Below are 18,064 nucleotides of genomic sequence, written 5' to 3'. Positions count from 1 at the left end.
ATTTTCACAGTCTGATCCGAACAGAGTCGATCCTACAAATCCTCAGCTTTCCTTAGGTTGCTCTGCATAACGTGGCACAACAGTAACGCATGTGATCAAGCTGCTTCACACTGAACAGTCTAGTCATGACAGCTAAAGAAATGATTCATTGATTAATGAAAGGAGAAAAATGTGCTGCTGGCTTTTTTTCCTGAGCTGCAGCTGCATATATTATGTTTAGAGATGAACCACTCTGGTAAAATGAAGCTAAGCATGGGCGTGAGGGCAATATGATCTGAGGATGCACACACCCTCTCATACTCAACTCCCACTGGTGTATGGCTGCCTCTTTCTGTAGCAGCAGCAGCAGCAAATGCATGGCTGAAAGCAGCCATGCATGGAGGCATGCAACTTACGTACATGTGTGCTGGATGCTGTGCACATGCATACACATTCGGTCACACACCCACATTTTGCTCTCATCCACATTCAGTTATAATCCATAATCGTATGCTCTGGAGACATGACGTAACACATAATCATGTCTCATCTATATGCATCCATTTCTAAAGGTTTTCAGAAAATCTCTCTGTCTCACCCAGAGGGGAGATCGGAACAAACAGTACTCCACAGCATGGAGCAGAAGTGCTTGAAGCATGATGAGCTTAAATTGGCTTACTTTGGGTTCACATCAGTGGACACACAATCAGCTATAGTATTGTGAGTAGAAATGGTGTAGCATGCCTCCAGCTGACATTTTCCTCAAAGAGGAGTGGCAGAGATAGAAGATGCTGCACAGGTGTTAAACTGTGGAGCGCTTTACTAATTTTGTACATGAGCAAGAAAAATGAGGGAAAGACTGGAAGTTAATGCAAGATGTAAAAACGCAGAACCGCTGATTAGAGGGAGTGTTGTACTTTTATTTCCTCTTGCTTCTTTAGTCTAAACCAGAAATGGATGACACATATCCAAGAACCACTAGGGTTCCAAGATGTTTTTGGTGAAATGAACCTCCCATACCTGAGCGGGAAAGGCTGGTGTTAAAAGTGTTGCCTGTTGCAAAATGGATTGAAGAAGAATGTCTGTTATCTATTGCAGACTAGAGTGATCGGTCCAGTGACCTAGAATCTAACTGTTTTGATTTGAGCAATTACCTTATGACAGCTGTTTACCACAATACAGAAAATTACATGATAACGTGTAAAAATAAACAAGTATTTAAGATATTCACAATTATTTTAGTTATACTATAGCAGCGTTATTAACATTTAATTTAGTGCCATTCTAATTTTGGGGAATAGTCCTGAGAAAAAAAAAAAATGAGTAAACACATGGCAAACTTAGTAGTGCTTTTCAAGAGTTTTATAAACTAGTAATAGTTGGTTAAAAAGTCTAGCTGTATTTCAATTCAGTTTATTTATATAGCGCCAATTCACACTACATGTCATCTCAAAGCCTTTTACAGTTCACTAGATCATACAGTCAAATTGATTCAAAGTTTTCTATCCAAGAAAAAAACAGTTGATTGGATAGACTCATTGACTCTTCAGCAATCCCTCACACTAAGCATACTTGTAGCAACAGTGGAGAGGAAGAACTCCCTTTTAACAGGAAGAAACCTCCAGCAGAACCAGGCTCAGTGTGAGCGGGCAACTGCTGAGTTCGACTGGGGTTCAATGAGACAGAAGGAGAGATAGAAAAGGCAACTGTAAAAGATGGCCCCATCCAGGAAACATACAGCAAGGCAGACAAGCTCCCATGTCAGAGGATGAAGAGACCACACCCAGCCAGTCACAGTCAGAGAAACAGGACTACACTGACAAACAGGCAGATCTCCAACATCTATAAAAAAGGTGTTAATGGCTAATTTATATGCTAAGGTAGACACCCAGCAGTTGGCTGGTGTGTATCGTTTCCAAAATTTTATATTGAAATAGTAAATCTGCAGTAGGAGTGATTCTTGTCCCTGCTTAAATGGCATACCATGGTTTTCTGTGTTTTAGCAACTGCTTTATATCAAGCCATTGATTGTTTACCTCCTTTTGAAAGCAAAGGCAAAGAAAATTTATTATTTGAGCAATTCGTCAGTGCAGCAACAGGTGTGTGTTTTTTATCTGTAGATGGTGTGTGTTTTTGCCTACAATCAAAGGTTGTGGAAAACCAGAGTGACTTTATTACTTACACTGACCTCTCCTTCAAAGGGCTTTAAACCTTAAGAGCATTATGGCAGTAGGAGTAAAACCCTTGGTACAGTAAAAAGCTTTGCTTTGCCACACTCCAAAGTTGATAGAATTTTAAATATTGAAAAAAATACACACACACACACACACACACACACATATATATATATATATATATATATATATATATATATATATATATATATATATATATATATATATATATATATATATATATATATATATATATATATATACCGGGGTTGATGTTAAGGATTTTTACCACTTGCCCTTTGGGCAAGTGACTTTCACATTTCATTTGCCCAGAAACAATTTTTACTTGCCCAGTAAAATGTTTGATAAATATGGTTCCTAATATTCATTTTTGTATATATATCAATGAAACATGTTTGTTAAATGTTTTTTGTAATTCAGTATTTTTTAAGTTTAAAGGTTCCTGGTGTGTATATGCATGTGTCAGATAATGAACTCAAGCCTACATTACCGTGTTAAGATGCTTTTCATTCCTTCCTGCACATTCTTTTCAAACTAAACTTTGCTTTAAACTGTTGTGTGCTTGGAAAAATATTAATTGTTATGTTAAAAATAAAAAAAAGGTTAAAAACTTAAGATAAATCACAAAACAGAAGTCAATCTCACAAATGAATAACTTTTATTTTAGAGTCACGGTATGTTTATACAAGATGATACTATTAATATATTGTGACTTTTCTAGAGAATCATTATACATAGTTATTTTATACAGGGTTTCCACAGTCTTACATCATTTCAGAATTCCCTGACTTTTAACTGACTCAGGATTAGTTTTCCCTGACAAAATAAATGCAGCAACAAGACAATAATAATAACATAACAGGTCACCAATTTAACATGTTTAGCTCTATAACATTTAAATGCACCTCTCCAATTTCTAAGAGAAAAAAAATTTATGAAAATTTTTGAATGTATGACCTGCATCACTGTACTGAAGACTGCCATATTATAGCCATATTTACACTGTGCGCATGGCATACAATTATGCCAATTTTCCTAATACCTGACCGATAATTTTTAATCTAGGGTTATCTGGGTGGTGGGTGTGTCTGATTTGCGCCAATTCCCGGACAAAAATCACGCCATCTGGCGGAAAATCTCGCGGCTTGTGTACAAAACAACAAAAATGGCGCCGGCAACGCATGTGGGTCCTTTTTTAAGCGAATGTTGGTGATTTAAAAGTAATTTTGAGTGATAAATAATTTATTTATTTTTTTTTTTATCATTGCACTTGCCCAAATGCAATTCAATTTGTACTCTCCCGACAATAAAAACTACTTGCCCCGGGCGATCGGGCAATGGTTAACATCGAGCCCTGATATATATATATATATATATATATATATATATATATATATATATATATATATATATATATATATATATACACTCAGCGGCCACTTTATTGGGTACCCCATGCTAGTAACGGGTTGGACCCCCTTTTGCCTTCAGAACTGCCTCAATTCTTCGTGGCATAGATTCAACAAGGTGCTGGAAGCATTCCTCAGGGACGTTGGTCCATATTGACATGATCGCATCACACAGTTGCCGCAGATTTGTTGGCTCCCGTTCCACCACATCCCAAAGATGCTCTATTGGATTGAGATCTGGTGACTGTGGAGGCCATTTGAGTACAGTGAACTCATTGTCATGTTCAAGAAACCAGTCTGAGATGATTCCAGCTTTATGACATGGCGCATTATCCTGCTGAAAGTAGCCATCAGAAGTTGGGTACATTGTGGTCATAAAGGGATGGACATGGTCAGCAACAATACTCAGGTAGGCTGTGGCGTTGCAACGATGCTCAATTGGTACCAAGGGGCCCAAAGAAATATTCCCCACACCATGACACCACCACCACCAGCCTAAACGGTTGATGCAAGGCAGGATGGATCCATGCTTTCATGTTGTAGACGCCAAATTCTGACCCTACCATCCGAATGTCGCAGCAGAAATCGAGACTCATCAGACCAGGCAACGTTTTTCCAATCTTTTATTGTCCAATTTCGATGAGCCTGTGCAAATTGTAGCCTCAGTTTCCTGTTCTTAGCTGAAAGGAGTGGCACCCGGTGTGGTCTTCTGCTGCTGTAGCCCATCTGCCTCAAAGTTCGACGTACTGTGCGTTCAGAGATGCTCTTCTGCCCACCTTGGTTGTAACAGGTGATTATTTTAGTCACTGTTACCCTTCTATCAGCTCGAACCAGTCTGGCCATTCTCCTCTGACCTCTGGCATCAACAAGGCATTTCCGCCCACAGAACTGCCGCTAACTGGATGTTTTTTCTTTTTCGGACCATTCTCTGTAAACCCTAGAGATGGTTGTGCGTGAAAATCCCAGTAGATCAGCAGTTTCTGAAATACTCAGACCAGCCCTTCTGGCACCAACTATCATGCCACGTTCAAAGTCACTCAAATCACCTTTCTTCCCCATACTGATGCTCGGTTTGAACTGCAGGAGATTGTCTTGACCATGTCTACATGCCTAAATGTTGCCGCCATGTGATTGGCTGCTTAGAAATTAAGTGTTAACGAGTAGTTGGACAGGTGTACCTAATAAAGTGGCCGGTGAGTGTATATATATATATATATATACATATATATATATATATATATATATATATATATATATATATATATATATATATATATATATATATATATATATATATATATATATATATATATTAGAGATGGAACGGTTTATGAAAACTGTCCGAACCATTCGGTTCGACTGTCTCGGTTCGATTCGCGTGCGTTGGGTTGAGTTCATGTGCTGCTCCTTTTTCTCATAGGTAAAGCGTGTACACTCCAGAGCAGAAGGTGGCGTGACTGCGATCAAAGCCAACCACCAGTAGTAAACAAGAAGAAGAAGCGAAGCAGCTTAGCCGGGTGTAGCAGAAAAAAATCAGTTGTTGTGGAGAATTGTGTCAGTATGGCGAGTGGGAAAGAACAGGAGTTGGAAGACGCGCCAGCAGCCTTTTATAGGTCTGCTGTATGGGATCACTTTGCATTTAGAGTGACCTACGATGACGGCGGAAAGAAAGTTTTGGATAAACAGTGTGCAAGCATTGTGTTGTTTATGCTAACAGCAACACGACCAACATGTCAGCTTAGAGATTTTCCTAACAATCAACATATACAGAACCGAACCGAAAACCGTGACCACGAAACCGTGAACCGAACCGTGGATTTTGTGAACTATTCCACCCCTAATATATTATATATATATATATATATATATATATATATATATATATATATATATATATATATATATATATATATATATATATATTATATACAATGCCTCATTCTCTTATGGATAGAGGTTACACTGTTTCAGCTTATTCTCTGGAAACCATTTTTTTCCGCTTTCCACTTACTTTTACTGTTGTAAGTTTAGAATGACTGATGTTGTATTGCCTCTTTCCATTTTGTACTCAACTGCCTTCTTTAATCTATATTTGTTGCACAGTCTTTTTACAGAGGTATAGCTGCAAATTCTGTGGACATTCATGTTAAAACACTCTTGAGTGTACATAGGAATCAAGTTATTTGTCATTCCTTTTTCTTAATTCTTGCATCATTATTCTCTAATGGGATGTTACAGGCGTTACCTCATGGGCATTAGCAGGTCATTTGAGCATCAACTCTTGCTGAAGAAGAGGAGGGATGCTTCATTTGTCAAACCTTAACATGCAGATGTCAGAATGCTGGCTTTGTAAAGAGAAAGGCAGTTCCCTAATTGGCTATTTGCACTTATTAAATACAAGTTTTCCGTAAGGTGCAATCTTTCTTGACAGAGAAAGTAGCAGTAAAACATCCTGCTAGAGTAAATTAGGGGAATCACAAACAAATGTGGTACAAGAGGTAGAGTGGAACATGCATACACTGCACTGTCGTACAACCCAGAAACAAAAAAATGAAACGACATCTACATTATAGGTCAAATTGAATACATTTAAGCATACAGTACCTAAAATACTTATTTTGTGTATGCTTTTCTGAGGATCTCAGGATATGATCATATAATTAGTATAAATTTCTTATTGTAATGTTAGAATGTCCCTTTTTAGGGTAAGAAATGTGTGAATACTGTATGTTATCATATGACTTGATACATCATGGATCTCTTTGGGCTGTTTAGATTTTTTGGGAAAGCTGAGTATAATATCACTGGCCATATCCAGGCCTGAATACTGTGTTATGTACAGAATACAGAACACAGGGAAGAGTGGTGTACCTTCTCTATAGTTGCCTCTAAAATCCATAAAACCTCTAAAAATAGTTCAAAGAGTGCACCACCAATTCCACCAGGAGGCCAGGTACATGAACCTCTTGTCTCATTTAAAACAACAGTCTGTAAGCTTTGACCAAAGTATTGATCTAATTTGCGATATATTAAATGATTTTATTTAGATCAATATAGAGTGAGGTTGTCCTTCTGTTTTTAGAGTGCAGCTTAACGGCACTACAATACTAAAAGCTGTTTTTAGGGCAAAAAAAAAAACACAAAAAAGGAATATAAAAAAAGACTTAACAATAACTTCATTAGTTCTCAATTTGGTAGCCTAAAGTGATCTGCAATCAAATTCAATTTGTTTCAATTTATTTATAAAACCAATTAAAGAGTTTTCATGTTAAGGCATTTTACAGAGACAAATCAATCAGATGAAACAGTCAGATTGCAGCATGAGGACGATTTATCATTAACTTGAAAAAAACAATATCAGTCAGATAAATAAGATTTAAACCAGCCTAGTGTTATTCTCTTAATCCCTACAAAATGTTCAAGCATTTCCAAAAGAATATTATGATCACAAATGCAGCATTTAGATCTAACAAGACAAGTACAGATACAAGTCCATTATCTGAGCACCATGAAATTATCATTAGTGACTTTCGCTAGAGCTCTTTCAGAGCTATGATGAGCTCCTAAACCAAATTGAAACTCTTTAAAAACATGGAAGTTTTCATACACTTGTTTGGCAACTATTTTCTGAAGAATTTTAGTTTAGAAAAAAAACTTAAATAAAGGTCTATGATTGATCTAGTAATTTAGTTGTAAATAAGTTTTAACAAGAAGCTTAATTGCAGTTACTTTAAAAGCCTCTGGTACATAACCCTGTAACAGTGATAGATGGAGAAGAAGATCAGAGGGAATATTTCCTTAAATAACTTTTTTGGAACTGGATCTGTTATACGAGCTGAAGGATTAGATGAAGACAATAGTTTTGCTAACTCTGAAAGTTCAACTGGATCAAAGCACTCAAGACCCGGTTCAGATTCTATGGCTACCTCAGATGCTGCCTCACCTTCCAGAGAAACTTATTGTAGTTCAGAGGAGTACTAATGATGTTATTTTAGATAAAATATATGTTATTTATAAAGAATAATAATAAAGAATCCCATAAAATCATGTGATGTTCTGATATTTCAAAGTATTAAGCCAGAAAATTATGAATGACATGATTACAAAATGACAAAGCAGGGCATAAGAAACGTTTCTCCAAGTCACTTTTTTGTGTAAACTATAAAACCATTCTTCAGTGTAGGTAATTCATACATGTTGAAATAAATAAATAAAGAACTTTCACCAACAGTATCTACTTTGTACTCTATATTCATTAGATCTCAGAAGTTACTTGTTGTGGGTAGAGTACAAGACAGTTTACTAAAGTGTGAGTTGTGATACTCTCAGAAGAATATTACTTAAAGGTTTAGAGGGCGATCTTTTACTTCCGGCTGGATCATCTAAATAATCCGTCCTCCTAATTCTCAATCCTTCTGGTGATATGTTTACATAAGGCCGTCCTACATGCTCGTCCCATCAGCTATCTTTTTCTGCGAATGTGCACTTTTAATGCCATATCTGTGGTTAGCTATGGTTTCAGACAGTCACTGAAGCTCACCTTTGCACCTATGTACTTATATAGCGCCTTTATTCAAGTTATTCTCACAGCAGTTCTTTGAAAATGGCCGACGGTCGTAAGAGAAAAAGTGTCTACGAAGTGCATGATAAGAAAAGAAAGGCCTCAGAAGAGGCAGATATATCCAAGAATGCTTGAGCGGAGAGCTCTCCTTGCAAAGCATTATGGGACTTGTTGTCACGGTGGCCGACTGTGGTGACTAATAACAAAGATGGCACAGGCACTGTGCAGTGGACGTGGACTTACGTGACCGACAAAGCAAAAAATCAGTTATCATCTGTCTGAACAGTCAGCTATGCTATAAAGATCACTATATAGTCCCTGCTGTACATGGACATGGTAGGCTTTTATGAGCTATGAGAACAGCACATTTTAAACAGGGCTTGCATTAGGAGAAATGGGCTCGTGCATGCTCTTGCACGCGCATTTTTTTGGAGTGGAGAGGCTGGTCTTTTAAAACATCTTCCACAGTAAAGTACAACTAATTCTAAAAGTAAATTATTTTAAAAGTTGCTGTAACTGAGAAAATGCAGCTATCCACTTCTTGTGATTTCAGAAGATATATCAATTATCTTTGTTTCTGTCCATTTATTTTCATCCCTGACCTATAACATTCTGCTTTCTAGTTTTATATTTATTTAATAGTGACATTTACTGCTATTCCTTTAAATAAATAAGCTAAAATATATTGTAGCATTATCACATTTTAGTGTATTAAATAGTAAAAGAAAGCTTTCTAATGGAAATATTTAGATAATTTCATATGTTCAATGGGAGATCCATCCATTTGAATTTAAAGTAGCATGGTTTAAAATGTATGCATGATTCCCTTTAGAGTGTTCCACATTCCCTGTAGATTGCAACTGCTGGTCCTAAAACACTAGAACAGTAAAAATTATATCAGCATTTTCTGTGGCAGCATAAGAAATACACACACCATTATAAGCTCTTTCAAGAAACAAAACATTCAATTTCATGTGCATTTCCAATATACTAATGATTTAATGTCATCCCAATGTGGCTTTTTTAAGGTTGGCTTTTATCATCTTAATATAATTGCATGACATAACTCAAAAGGTTTGTCCAACAAATACACAATTAATTTGAGATCCCTGTGAGCTCTGATGGAAACAATTGAGGCAAACTGTGGACATATGCTACTCAAGGGTGGACTTTTATGGATCATGACCCATCAGCTGCAGAAAGGCTACCTCTGGCTATACGCCAGTATTCCAGAGAGTAAACTGAGTCAGGAAACTTCTCTTACAAGAAATGATAGCCTCTTTCAATTTATTTATTTATTTATTTTATCTCGCAAAAATGATCCTGACAGTTGTTTTCTGACAATTTATTAGATGTCTGTGTCAACAATTGGCTTGGACTTTTGTTTGGCATAGTTTTGATTACAATGTTAATAATTGGTTGGCAGCTTAAGTAAATTATTTCATTTCCTGTTGGCAGTAAAGAGCTCAGAATAAATTGGCATTACTTGTAGACAAATCCTTATTTTAGTTCTAGAAACATCAAATGAACAATCTGTCAAAATTCAGTTCTGTTTGTCTTAAGGTGGTTGTTTTAGTTGTTCATCAGAAAAGTGTGCAAGCAATATGTATATTCTCTGCTAATATGTAGTCCTTCTTCTGAGGCCTGCAATAACAGCTAACTGTGCAGATGTGTTTCACAGCTCATTTGAAGTGAGCATGTCTCTGTGGTCATGAGACTGTTGAAAGATCAAGCGCTAAAGTCCAGAACTAATGTGGAACAGCTGTAAAATGCTTTGAACAACACAACATCACTGACTCAGTTGACCAGTTATGATCTAGAAAAAGGCACAAACATCTCAGAGCCATCCCAAGCTGGATAAAGCTTAAAAATAGCATGGCTCAAAGTCTCTTGGTTTTTATCAAAATGGAAAGAATACCTATTTTTCATTTATTCTGCTATATCGTTAACATAGGTGCTGAAACACACTATTTAAACAAAATCAAACATCAAGCAATGTATGTAATTTATTTTTCTATGAAGCCAAATAATCTTCAGTATTTTGTTGTTGCTCTCTGTACTGCAGGCACTCTGTTGGACTGAAACAATTAGAATGATTAGCTAGCTTCTTGCTCTAAGAGCTGAATACATAAATGTAGCTACTGGGTGTACAGACCTTGAGTGACACATAGATACATACTCGATATTACACACAAAGGCCCCTAATTTTTGATTGTGAAATTAGAAAAGCAGTTTTACTCCGATGGCAAGACAGGATGACACTCATACCCTCCACACACGCACATCTCTGTTTTAGGAGATTTCTTAAAATACAGTTCCTCTAGCAAATAACAAATATTTTTAAACCTAGTGTTGAGTGGAGTGTTTTTTTTGTACATTTTACAGTAGGAAGAATTGAAAAGCAGATTTCCATTACAGTATGATTTGCTTATATTTACTACAAAGGTTTTTTCTAGTTTTAAAGAAACCTTAACTTGAGACGATTACAAGAGGTTGGGAACTAAATGCATTTTAACAAGAAATGGAGACTCGAGTTTCAGACTTGGTTAAACTACTTAAATGTAATGGCAGTCATTCAAAATGGCCCTTCCCAGTCAAACGCCAGCCGAATGGCAGCCCACTTCCCTCCAACGCCCAGAAAAATTCCCTCCAACTTCCACCCCCGCCTTCTCCTGGGTGGCACATTTTTTTACTCTGGCTCCACACTTTCACTGAACTACAGGGTCCGAACAGGAGATGATGCTTCTCTTTTGATCTTAATGTCCACAAATCATGACAGAAAGAATATTTTAGTACAAAGATTGATGTTTAACACGGAATTGTAGGGGACTAGCCAATACCGGCTAAGGGCCTATCAAGGAAAGTGGGGACATTTTGAATGCCTGCTATTGTATTAGGACCGTCTAAAGACCCAAAACATAACTTGGGCCTGTGCTCTGAGACAGGGTATTTTTCTTGTGTTATCAGGCCTGAAAGCTAGATGACATCTAAGCTCCAACCATGGAAAGCCAAGTCTTTCCAAAACACGTGAATTCTGACATGTGAACAAACGGCCCTAACTTGTATTTTGTACCTTATCAACATGTCGCCTTTTAATTGGTCACAGCCACTGAACCAGTTTGAACTGGTGAGTGTTGTTTTTTTCCCACTGGCTGCTAAGTAGTAGGGTTAATCTACTTCTTGTAAGCTGGGGGAGGTTTGCCTACAGCAAAACTGGTGTTAGTCACACGTTGTCTACTGTCCTAAGTCAAAAAACAGCAAGTTTTTAAAAATGTATTTCTGTCATTTATATTTTGTTTTTATGGAATAAAAAGGAAAAAAATTAAAATCAGATTTGGTGTGAAAAAATTTGGGGAATTGTTTTTGCCATACTGTCCAACCCTAATTTAATCAGAATTTTGATTCATAAGAAGCCTTCTTTTGTTAGCGACTCCAAATGGCCTTTTGGGCCGATTCTCCAGTCGTTTGAGAATTTTGTCAATCGGGCTGAGTTTCAGCCTTGTCATGTGTCCTGCATCGTGTAGTATACAGGGAGTAACATGGGGCGATAAGCCTCTCATGACCACCTCCTGACCAGGAATCATAAGGTTGGGAGAAAATCAAAGATATTCAGTCCGCCCTAGTGAGGTATTCGTATGCCAATCCTGCTGTTGAAGCAGAGATACAAGCTCCTACGAGCTGATGTACCAAAACCTTGCACACTGCCCATGTGCAAACAAGGGAGCTCTTTTCCTAAATTGATTTGTCCGACCAGTGCCTTCTATCGGGGCTGAGTCCGACGTATTTTTTTAGACATACAATGTGAGAAGGTTGATCGCATCAGAGCATCGGGCCATACAGTGTAAGAACATACATCGTGAGCTATTCACTTTTAAAAACTGCGGTTTTATTGTACAGGTGGACCTGTAGCTGCGTACAGTGTGTGTCTTTAAAGTTTGAATGTGTGTACATGGTGTATGTCTATGCGTTGACCTGTGACAGATCAGGTACCTGTCAAGGGTTACCCCATACTTTCTCACCTAGACTGCTGGTGGTACAGTAGGCATTAGCAACCATGAGGCTTAGATACATGGCAAAAGACAGTTCAATGGATGGATGCATGGGTGTATGAAATTGATGATTGTTTTTACCTACCAACTTGGTTTCTCACCTGGATAGAGCTGAGAAATCATGGATATCTAGTATAGGAAAGAAAAAAATAGACCATGCTTTTTACATGGATGTTCAATGTATGATATGGCTATCATTATAGGCAAATCAAAAACATCATATGCGTGTGCTTTGTTCAGATAGTCCCCTCTTTATTTCTTTTTATGGATTTAGGGTTTTGTTTAGGTCAGGTATGTATTTAGTGCCCCTATAATCTTAGGTATACAGTACTGCAGCAGTTGGGCATGTTACTAACTGCAAACTGCAATTTGAATTCCTAATTTCCTCTTATCCAATAAATGTAACAGGCTGCAGTCACAAGGTCCTACTTTGCCATATTGAGCTCATAATAGTAGATGTGGTAATGGATTTATGTTTGCTCTTTTATAAACTATTTTCTTTTTCTGTCTTTCAGAGAAATGCTAATTTTACTGTGGAAAGCAACTGGATCTAAAAGTTTTTGAGTATCTCCAAAAACTGGTTTTGGTGATTGGAAACTGGGCTTCTATTCTGTCAGACGGGGCCTGAAAATGCTTGGCTCATCTTCACAGCATTACAATCCAACCTTTTCTTTCACCTGTCGATAAGAACAATCCCCAGGATTGCCATCCATGGTTTCTGTGCTAATCAAGACTGTGTTACTCTATATTGAAAAGATTTGCAAAGGAATGTTTACAAAGAAATTGGCAAACCCAATAAAGAAGAAAGAAAGAAGTGAAATTAAAGAGCCCAAATTAGCCACTGATTTGCAAGCACACAATCTAACTCTCTCAACTACCCTAAAAACAACTGTGAAAAAGATTTCCAAATGCTCTTCGGCACGCAATATTTCGCTTGAAGAAGATGACGGAAAGAACGACTGCTCATCCTTGTCACCCACTTTCAGCTATCGTGTAGCAATAGCAAATGGACTCCCAAAAAGTTCTCTTTTTCTAAATAATAATGAAAGTATATTTCCTGAGGTTCTTTCGATTGATAGCAGTTACTCTGACTCCTTGAGTGAGACAAAACCTGTCCGGAGACTAGATGAGCATAAATCGCACACTATGCCAGTGAGACGAAATAGGAAGAGCCTCATCAGTTTAGCTCCCTCAGACGGCAGTTCTGAGGGTGAACGGGTGGAACGCTCTAGTTTACATACACTTAGGCTGGGTGCTCTACGCAAGTTAAGAAAATGGAAAAAGAGCCAGGAATGTGTCTCCTCAGACTCGGACGTGAGCAACTGGAGGAAAACCCTGGGTATTCGCAGCAAATCTCTGGACCGCGCTGGTCGACAACAAAAGAGTTCTACGCTGGAGCCTGGCTCTTCCTCAACAGGATGCATCAGCCAGACGCAGGATGTAATGGAAATGATTTTTAAGGAGCTCCAGGGGATAAGTCAGATAGAAACAGAACTATCTGAGCTTCGTGGCCATGTAAATGCCCTTAAGAGCTCAATTGATGAGATCTCCAGCAGCGTGGAAGTAGTTCAGAGTGAGATTGAGCAGCTTAGATCAGGATTTGTCCAGTCCAGAAGGGAAACAAGAGACATTCATGACTACATAAAACAGATTAGCCATCAGGCAAATAATTCAACCTTGCGGTTTCTAAACGTTCCAGAAGAAAGATCAGAAAAAACAGAGAGTGTAATATACAGAATATTGAAAGAGAAAATGGGTTTCACTGATGCCCATAAATCAATTAAAATTGAACTTGCTCATAGGTTAGGGCAACAAAGAGAATGTTCTAATGCAAAACCTCGTCCTATTATTGTCATTTTTGCAACCCCACAAGACCGAGACGTAGTACTTAAAAAATGCTACAAACTCAAAGGGACAGGGATCACAGTATCTACTGATAGCTTAACAAGTGAAGGAAAAGAGAGGAAAGAAAAAATACTATCATCCTCACAAACATATGAAAGCATGGATATAAAAGTCTCAGGAAAGGAGAAAGTTGTAGAAAGTGATGACTGGGATTCAATGGACAGTGATAAAGAACTGGATGAATTAAGCAGGAATAAATATGCAATGGTAATTTCAAAGCCAGTTCACAAGTCCAAGTCAGAGAAGAAGCGATCCCATGACCACAGCAGGTCGGGAGAGGTAGCAGGCTACTCAGGAACAGTGCACTATGCTGATGACTCTTACTATGACACAGATAAGCATGCAAAGGCTTACTACTCCGATCTTACACCAGGATGGCTTTCACAAAGTGATTATTCAACTCCAAAACTTAGTCGTTCTGAGTCCGACTGTTCAAAACTTTGTCAATCATACTCTGAAGATTTTTCAGAAAGTCAATACTTCACACGAGCAAATGGTAGCTCCCTGCTTTCTTCATCAGATCAAGAACTATGGCAGAGAAAACAAGAGGACATGTCTTCCTCTTGGTATGCCAGCCCCAGCCACCCCCATGATAATCAAACCTATGAACATAATGAGGTTGAGACTACTGAGACTATTGATAGTGGGGTTAGCAATGGACTTGTTTGCATGTCTGGTGATCGAAGCCACTACAGTGGCTCACAGGTCTCATTACAAGGTGATCTATCCCCATGGAAAGACTGGCATCACCTGGAGCAGGGAGCTGATTCTGGTTTGGAAGCCTCTATAGAGGTCAGCAGCCCTTTTGATCCATCAACTATACCTGGTTTTCCAGAGAACATTACCAAATGCCAGGAAGTTGATTTGCAGTTTGAAGGAGATGAGGAGTTTATGATGCTTGATAGAGAATCTTCTTTACCTTCTATTACCACCCATATCATCCCTCCCATCACAGAACGGGAATATGTCAAGACTTCTTCACGGCAATCAAAAGAGGGATGTAAGGCAGTCGCAAAAGAAAGCACAAAAATATCAAAAGAAGCCACTAAATCTGGTGCAAAAGAGACACCTAAACCAAGTAAAGCTGCCCCTAAAGAAGAAACTTCTAAAATATTGTCAAAAGAAAATGCAAAGGTGCCTGCTAAGGTTTCATCTAAAGTGGCATCTAAAACATCCACTAAAGAATTACAAAAAGAAACAATAAAATCTGCTGTTAAAGAAAGCTCTCAAGTTATCCATAAAGACAGCACTGTATTTACACCTAAAGAAACCACTAAAACTACAGGTAAAGAACTATCTAAAGTAACATCAAAAATAGGTTCGGTTGAAAATGCCAAGGTCTCTTCTAAAGCAATCCCAAAAGACAGCCATGTAATCACACCTAGAGAAAGTCCAAAAGACTCACCCAAAGAGAGCCCTAAAATAACCCCAATTGATACCCCTGTCTTGACCCCAGATTCTACACCCAGGGAGTCCCCTAAAGAATCCCCAAATGTCATTGCTAAAGAACCCCAGAAAGTAATTTCTAAAGAAGTTGTTAATCTTGTTGCTAAAGAGGTTACCAAAGAAGCTTTTAAACCACCCCCTAAAGATGTGCCTCAAGTCACACCGAAGGATACAACTAAAGTACTCACTCAGGAGTTTTCTAAGCTTCCACCTAAGGAGGTTTCAAATGTAGCCCCAAAAGAGATTTCTAAAGTGACACCAAACGAGACTTCTAAAGCAGCTCCAACTGAGGTTCCCACAGTTCTATCTAAATCAAGCTCTAAAGTTACTACCAAGGAATCCTCAAAAACAGTTCCCAGTGAAAAGTTCCCTGAACTTGATATTAATCATACCTTTCACCAGGCCCAGAGCAAGTCCTCAAGTATGTATCGTAGCCAGAGTGAGATAAGAACAGAAAAAGTTGAGGAGGTTCCTAAAACTTGGAGTAGTAGGCTTAGCATAGATCTAAGCGAAAAGTCCTTTGGTTTTGGCTTTGGATCTACTCTTCAGAGAGCTAAGTCTGCTCTGGAGGTTGTGTGGAAATCAGGCGCACAAAGCACCCCTGCTCCTCAAGAGGAACCTACAAATTCGTCTTCCTCATTTATGGGGCGTTTTCGAACACTCTCCACCTCCACGGCAAATAGTTCCCCTGCTACAACGGAATCAGATGTTTGTACAGAACATGTCTTTAAGAAGGCAGTGGAGGAAAATACTAATGCTGAAATTGGAGAACAATCTGTGGACAGTGAAACACACTATGTTGAAGTGATGGAGCAGGTACTAGCTAACCTGGAGAACAGGACTAATGTTATTGACAACAAGGAAACCGATGACCTTGAACAGGAGTGTGAAACTTCTCAAGACTATGATGTGTCTGAGGACTTGGAGCCATCTCAAGACAATGATGCCTCCCAGGTTCATGAGGCTTCACAAGATTTTGAAACCCCTGATGACTATGATGCAAGTAAGGAGACCCGGGTTTTGGAGTATGACTGCAGTTTGGATGATCAGTATGAAGAGGAGTATAGTGAGGATTATGAGAACCAACTCACTGAGGACACTGCTGAATACGATGCAATGGTTGAGTATGTGGATGTTGAAGAACCTGATGAGACTGAGGATAATGATGTGACAGAGGAAATGGATGAGGTTGCTGAAGGGCTGGATGATGTTGAGGAAATTGCAGAAGAGGCAGTTGAAATTCTTGAAAAAGAAGAAGAAGAACAACTTCAGGAGGATGAAAATCAAAATGTCCCAGAAGAGAAGCCGGTAGAACCACCACCTAAAAAACGAGTTCGACCCACATTCAAAGAGGCGGCGCTGAGAGCTTACAGAAAACAAATGGCTGAACTTGAGCAGCAGATCCTGGCAGGAGGTAAGACTTTTTACTTCTTAGTTTTTTGTCTATATGGTGAAACTCTATTATAACTTTCAAACTTTTAGCTTCTGTGGGGAATGGTGGCCAAGTGGTAAGAGCATAGAGATTTGAATCCAGAGGTTCTGAGTTCAAGCCACACTCCCACAGACTGACACTCCAATTTTTCCAATGTGAGATCGATTAAGTTCAATAAAAAAAAATAAATAATAAAAATATATATTCTTTCATTGCAGTAGACATTTTTTCATGCAGTGTATTTTATATTTTTTTGTTTTTATGTTATCCTTTAAGAGATTAGTTTATTATTTTTGTTGAACAGGTATCAGAGTGAAGTTGAAAAAGATTCAAACTTGTGGCTGATTTAGGTTTGAACTAATGTTTTAGTTTACCCATATTTAACCACCAGAGCCAGAGTCACTGAAGGAGAACATGATGGAGAATCTGCAGAGGGAGAATATTAGGGTGATGACAGTGATGCACAACAACCTAAAGGGCTTTGAGTTCATATGTTCATTAAGTAAAATCAAATGTAATCAAAATACCAGTGGGGGCAGCGAAAAAGAATTTATCACAAATTGTTAAAGTTTGTTGGTTGTGATGTCTGTAGACGTCAATGATTGACCTATTTTTTGGAGTACAGTCCTCGCATTTTCAAGAAAGCTGTAAGTACCAGGCTAAAGCCTCACATCCTGCCATTCTGGCTCCCTGAGTATCCTCAACCATACAAAGCTCTCTAGATGCTTGTGATGGGTTAAATGGAGAGATTAAGCTCATTTTAATGTACATTTGTGTTGACCAATTAAGTTGATTATCTTTATCATCCTCATCAAATTGTTGATTAAGACGGGTATTTTCTTTTCTTCTGTCAAAATTTTAAAAAATCATAATCATTTTTTCCCCTTTTTTTATTTCCATTCAGAAACACATTTCATGGATGGATACACTTTTAACATTTAAGTCTGGAGATGAGAAGATTTTGAGGCCTAATTGCATCCATTTTACTACATTCCAAGAGTGAATTATTAATGCACGCATCTGTTTTACTTCTCCTTATGTGATCCATGCCTTTATCCCTTGTTACCAGCTTGTTCCCCTTGTGCTGA

At 38.2% G+C, this 18,064-nt stretch overlaps 1 protein-coding gene across 3 annotated transcripts in view; it reads left to right on the top strand.

The window, feature by feature from the left end:
• LOC119786455 (protein unc-13 homolog C) overlaps window positions 1-18,064 on the top strand; it is a 181,604-nt gene that overhangs the window by 716 nt on the left and 162,824 nt on the right. For all 3 annotated transcript variants that reach the window (XM_038289813.1, XM_038289811.1, XM_038289814.1), the window contains exon 2: window positions 12,709-16,958. In XM_038289813.1, coding sequence (XP_038145741.1) covers window positions 12,905-16,958 — 4,054 coding nt within the window. In that variant the 5' untranslated portion in view covers window positions 12,709-12,904. The remainder of the gene's footprint in view (window positions 1-12,708; window positions 16,959-18,064) is intronic.

The sequence above is a fragment of the Cyprinodon tularosa genome, unplaced genomic scaffold (assembly GCF_016077235.1).
Source record: "Cyprinodon tularosa strain WSP-4 unplaced genomic scaffold, ASM1607723v1 ctg272, whole genome shotgun sequence".
In the NCBI taxonomy this organism is placed as follows: Eukaryota; Metazoa; Chordata; class Actinopteri; order Cyprinodontiformes; family Cyprinodontidae; genus Cyprinodon; species Cyprinodon tularosa.
Note: the sequence above shows the minus strand (reverse complement) of the source record. Positions and strands in the feature narration are given on the sequence as shown.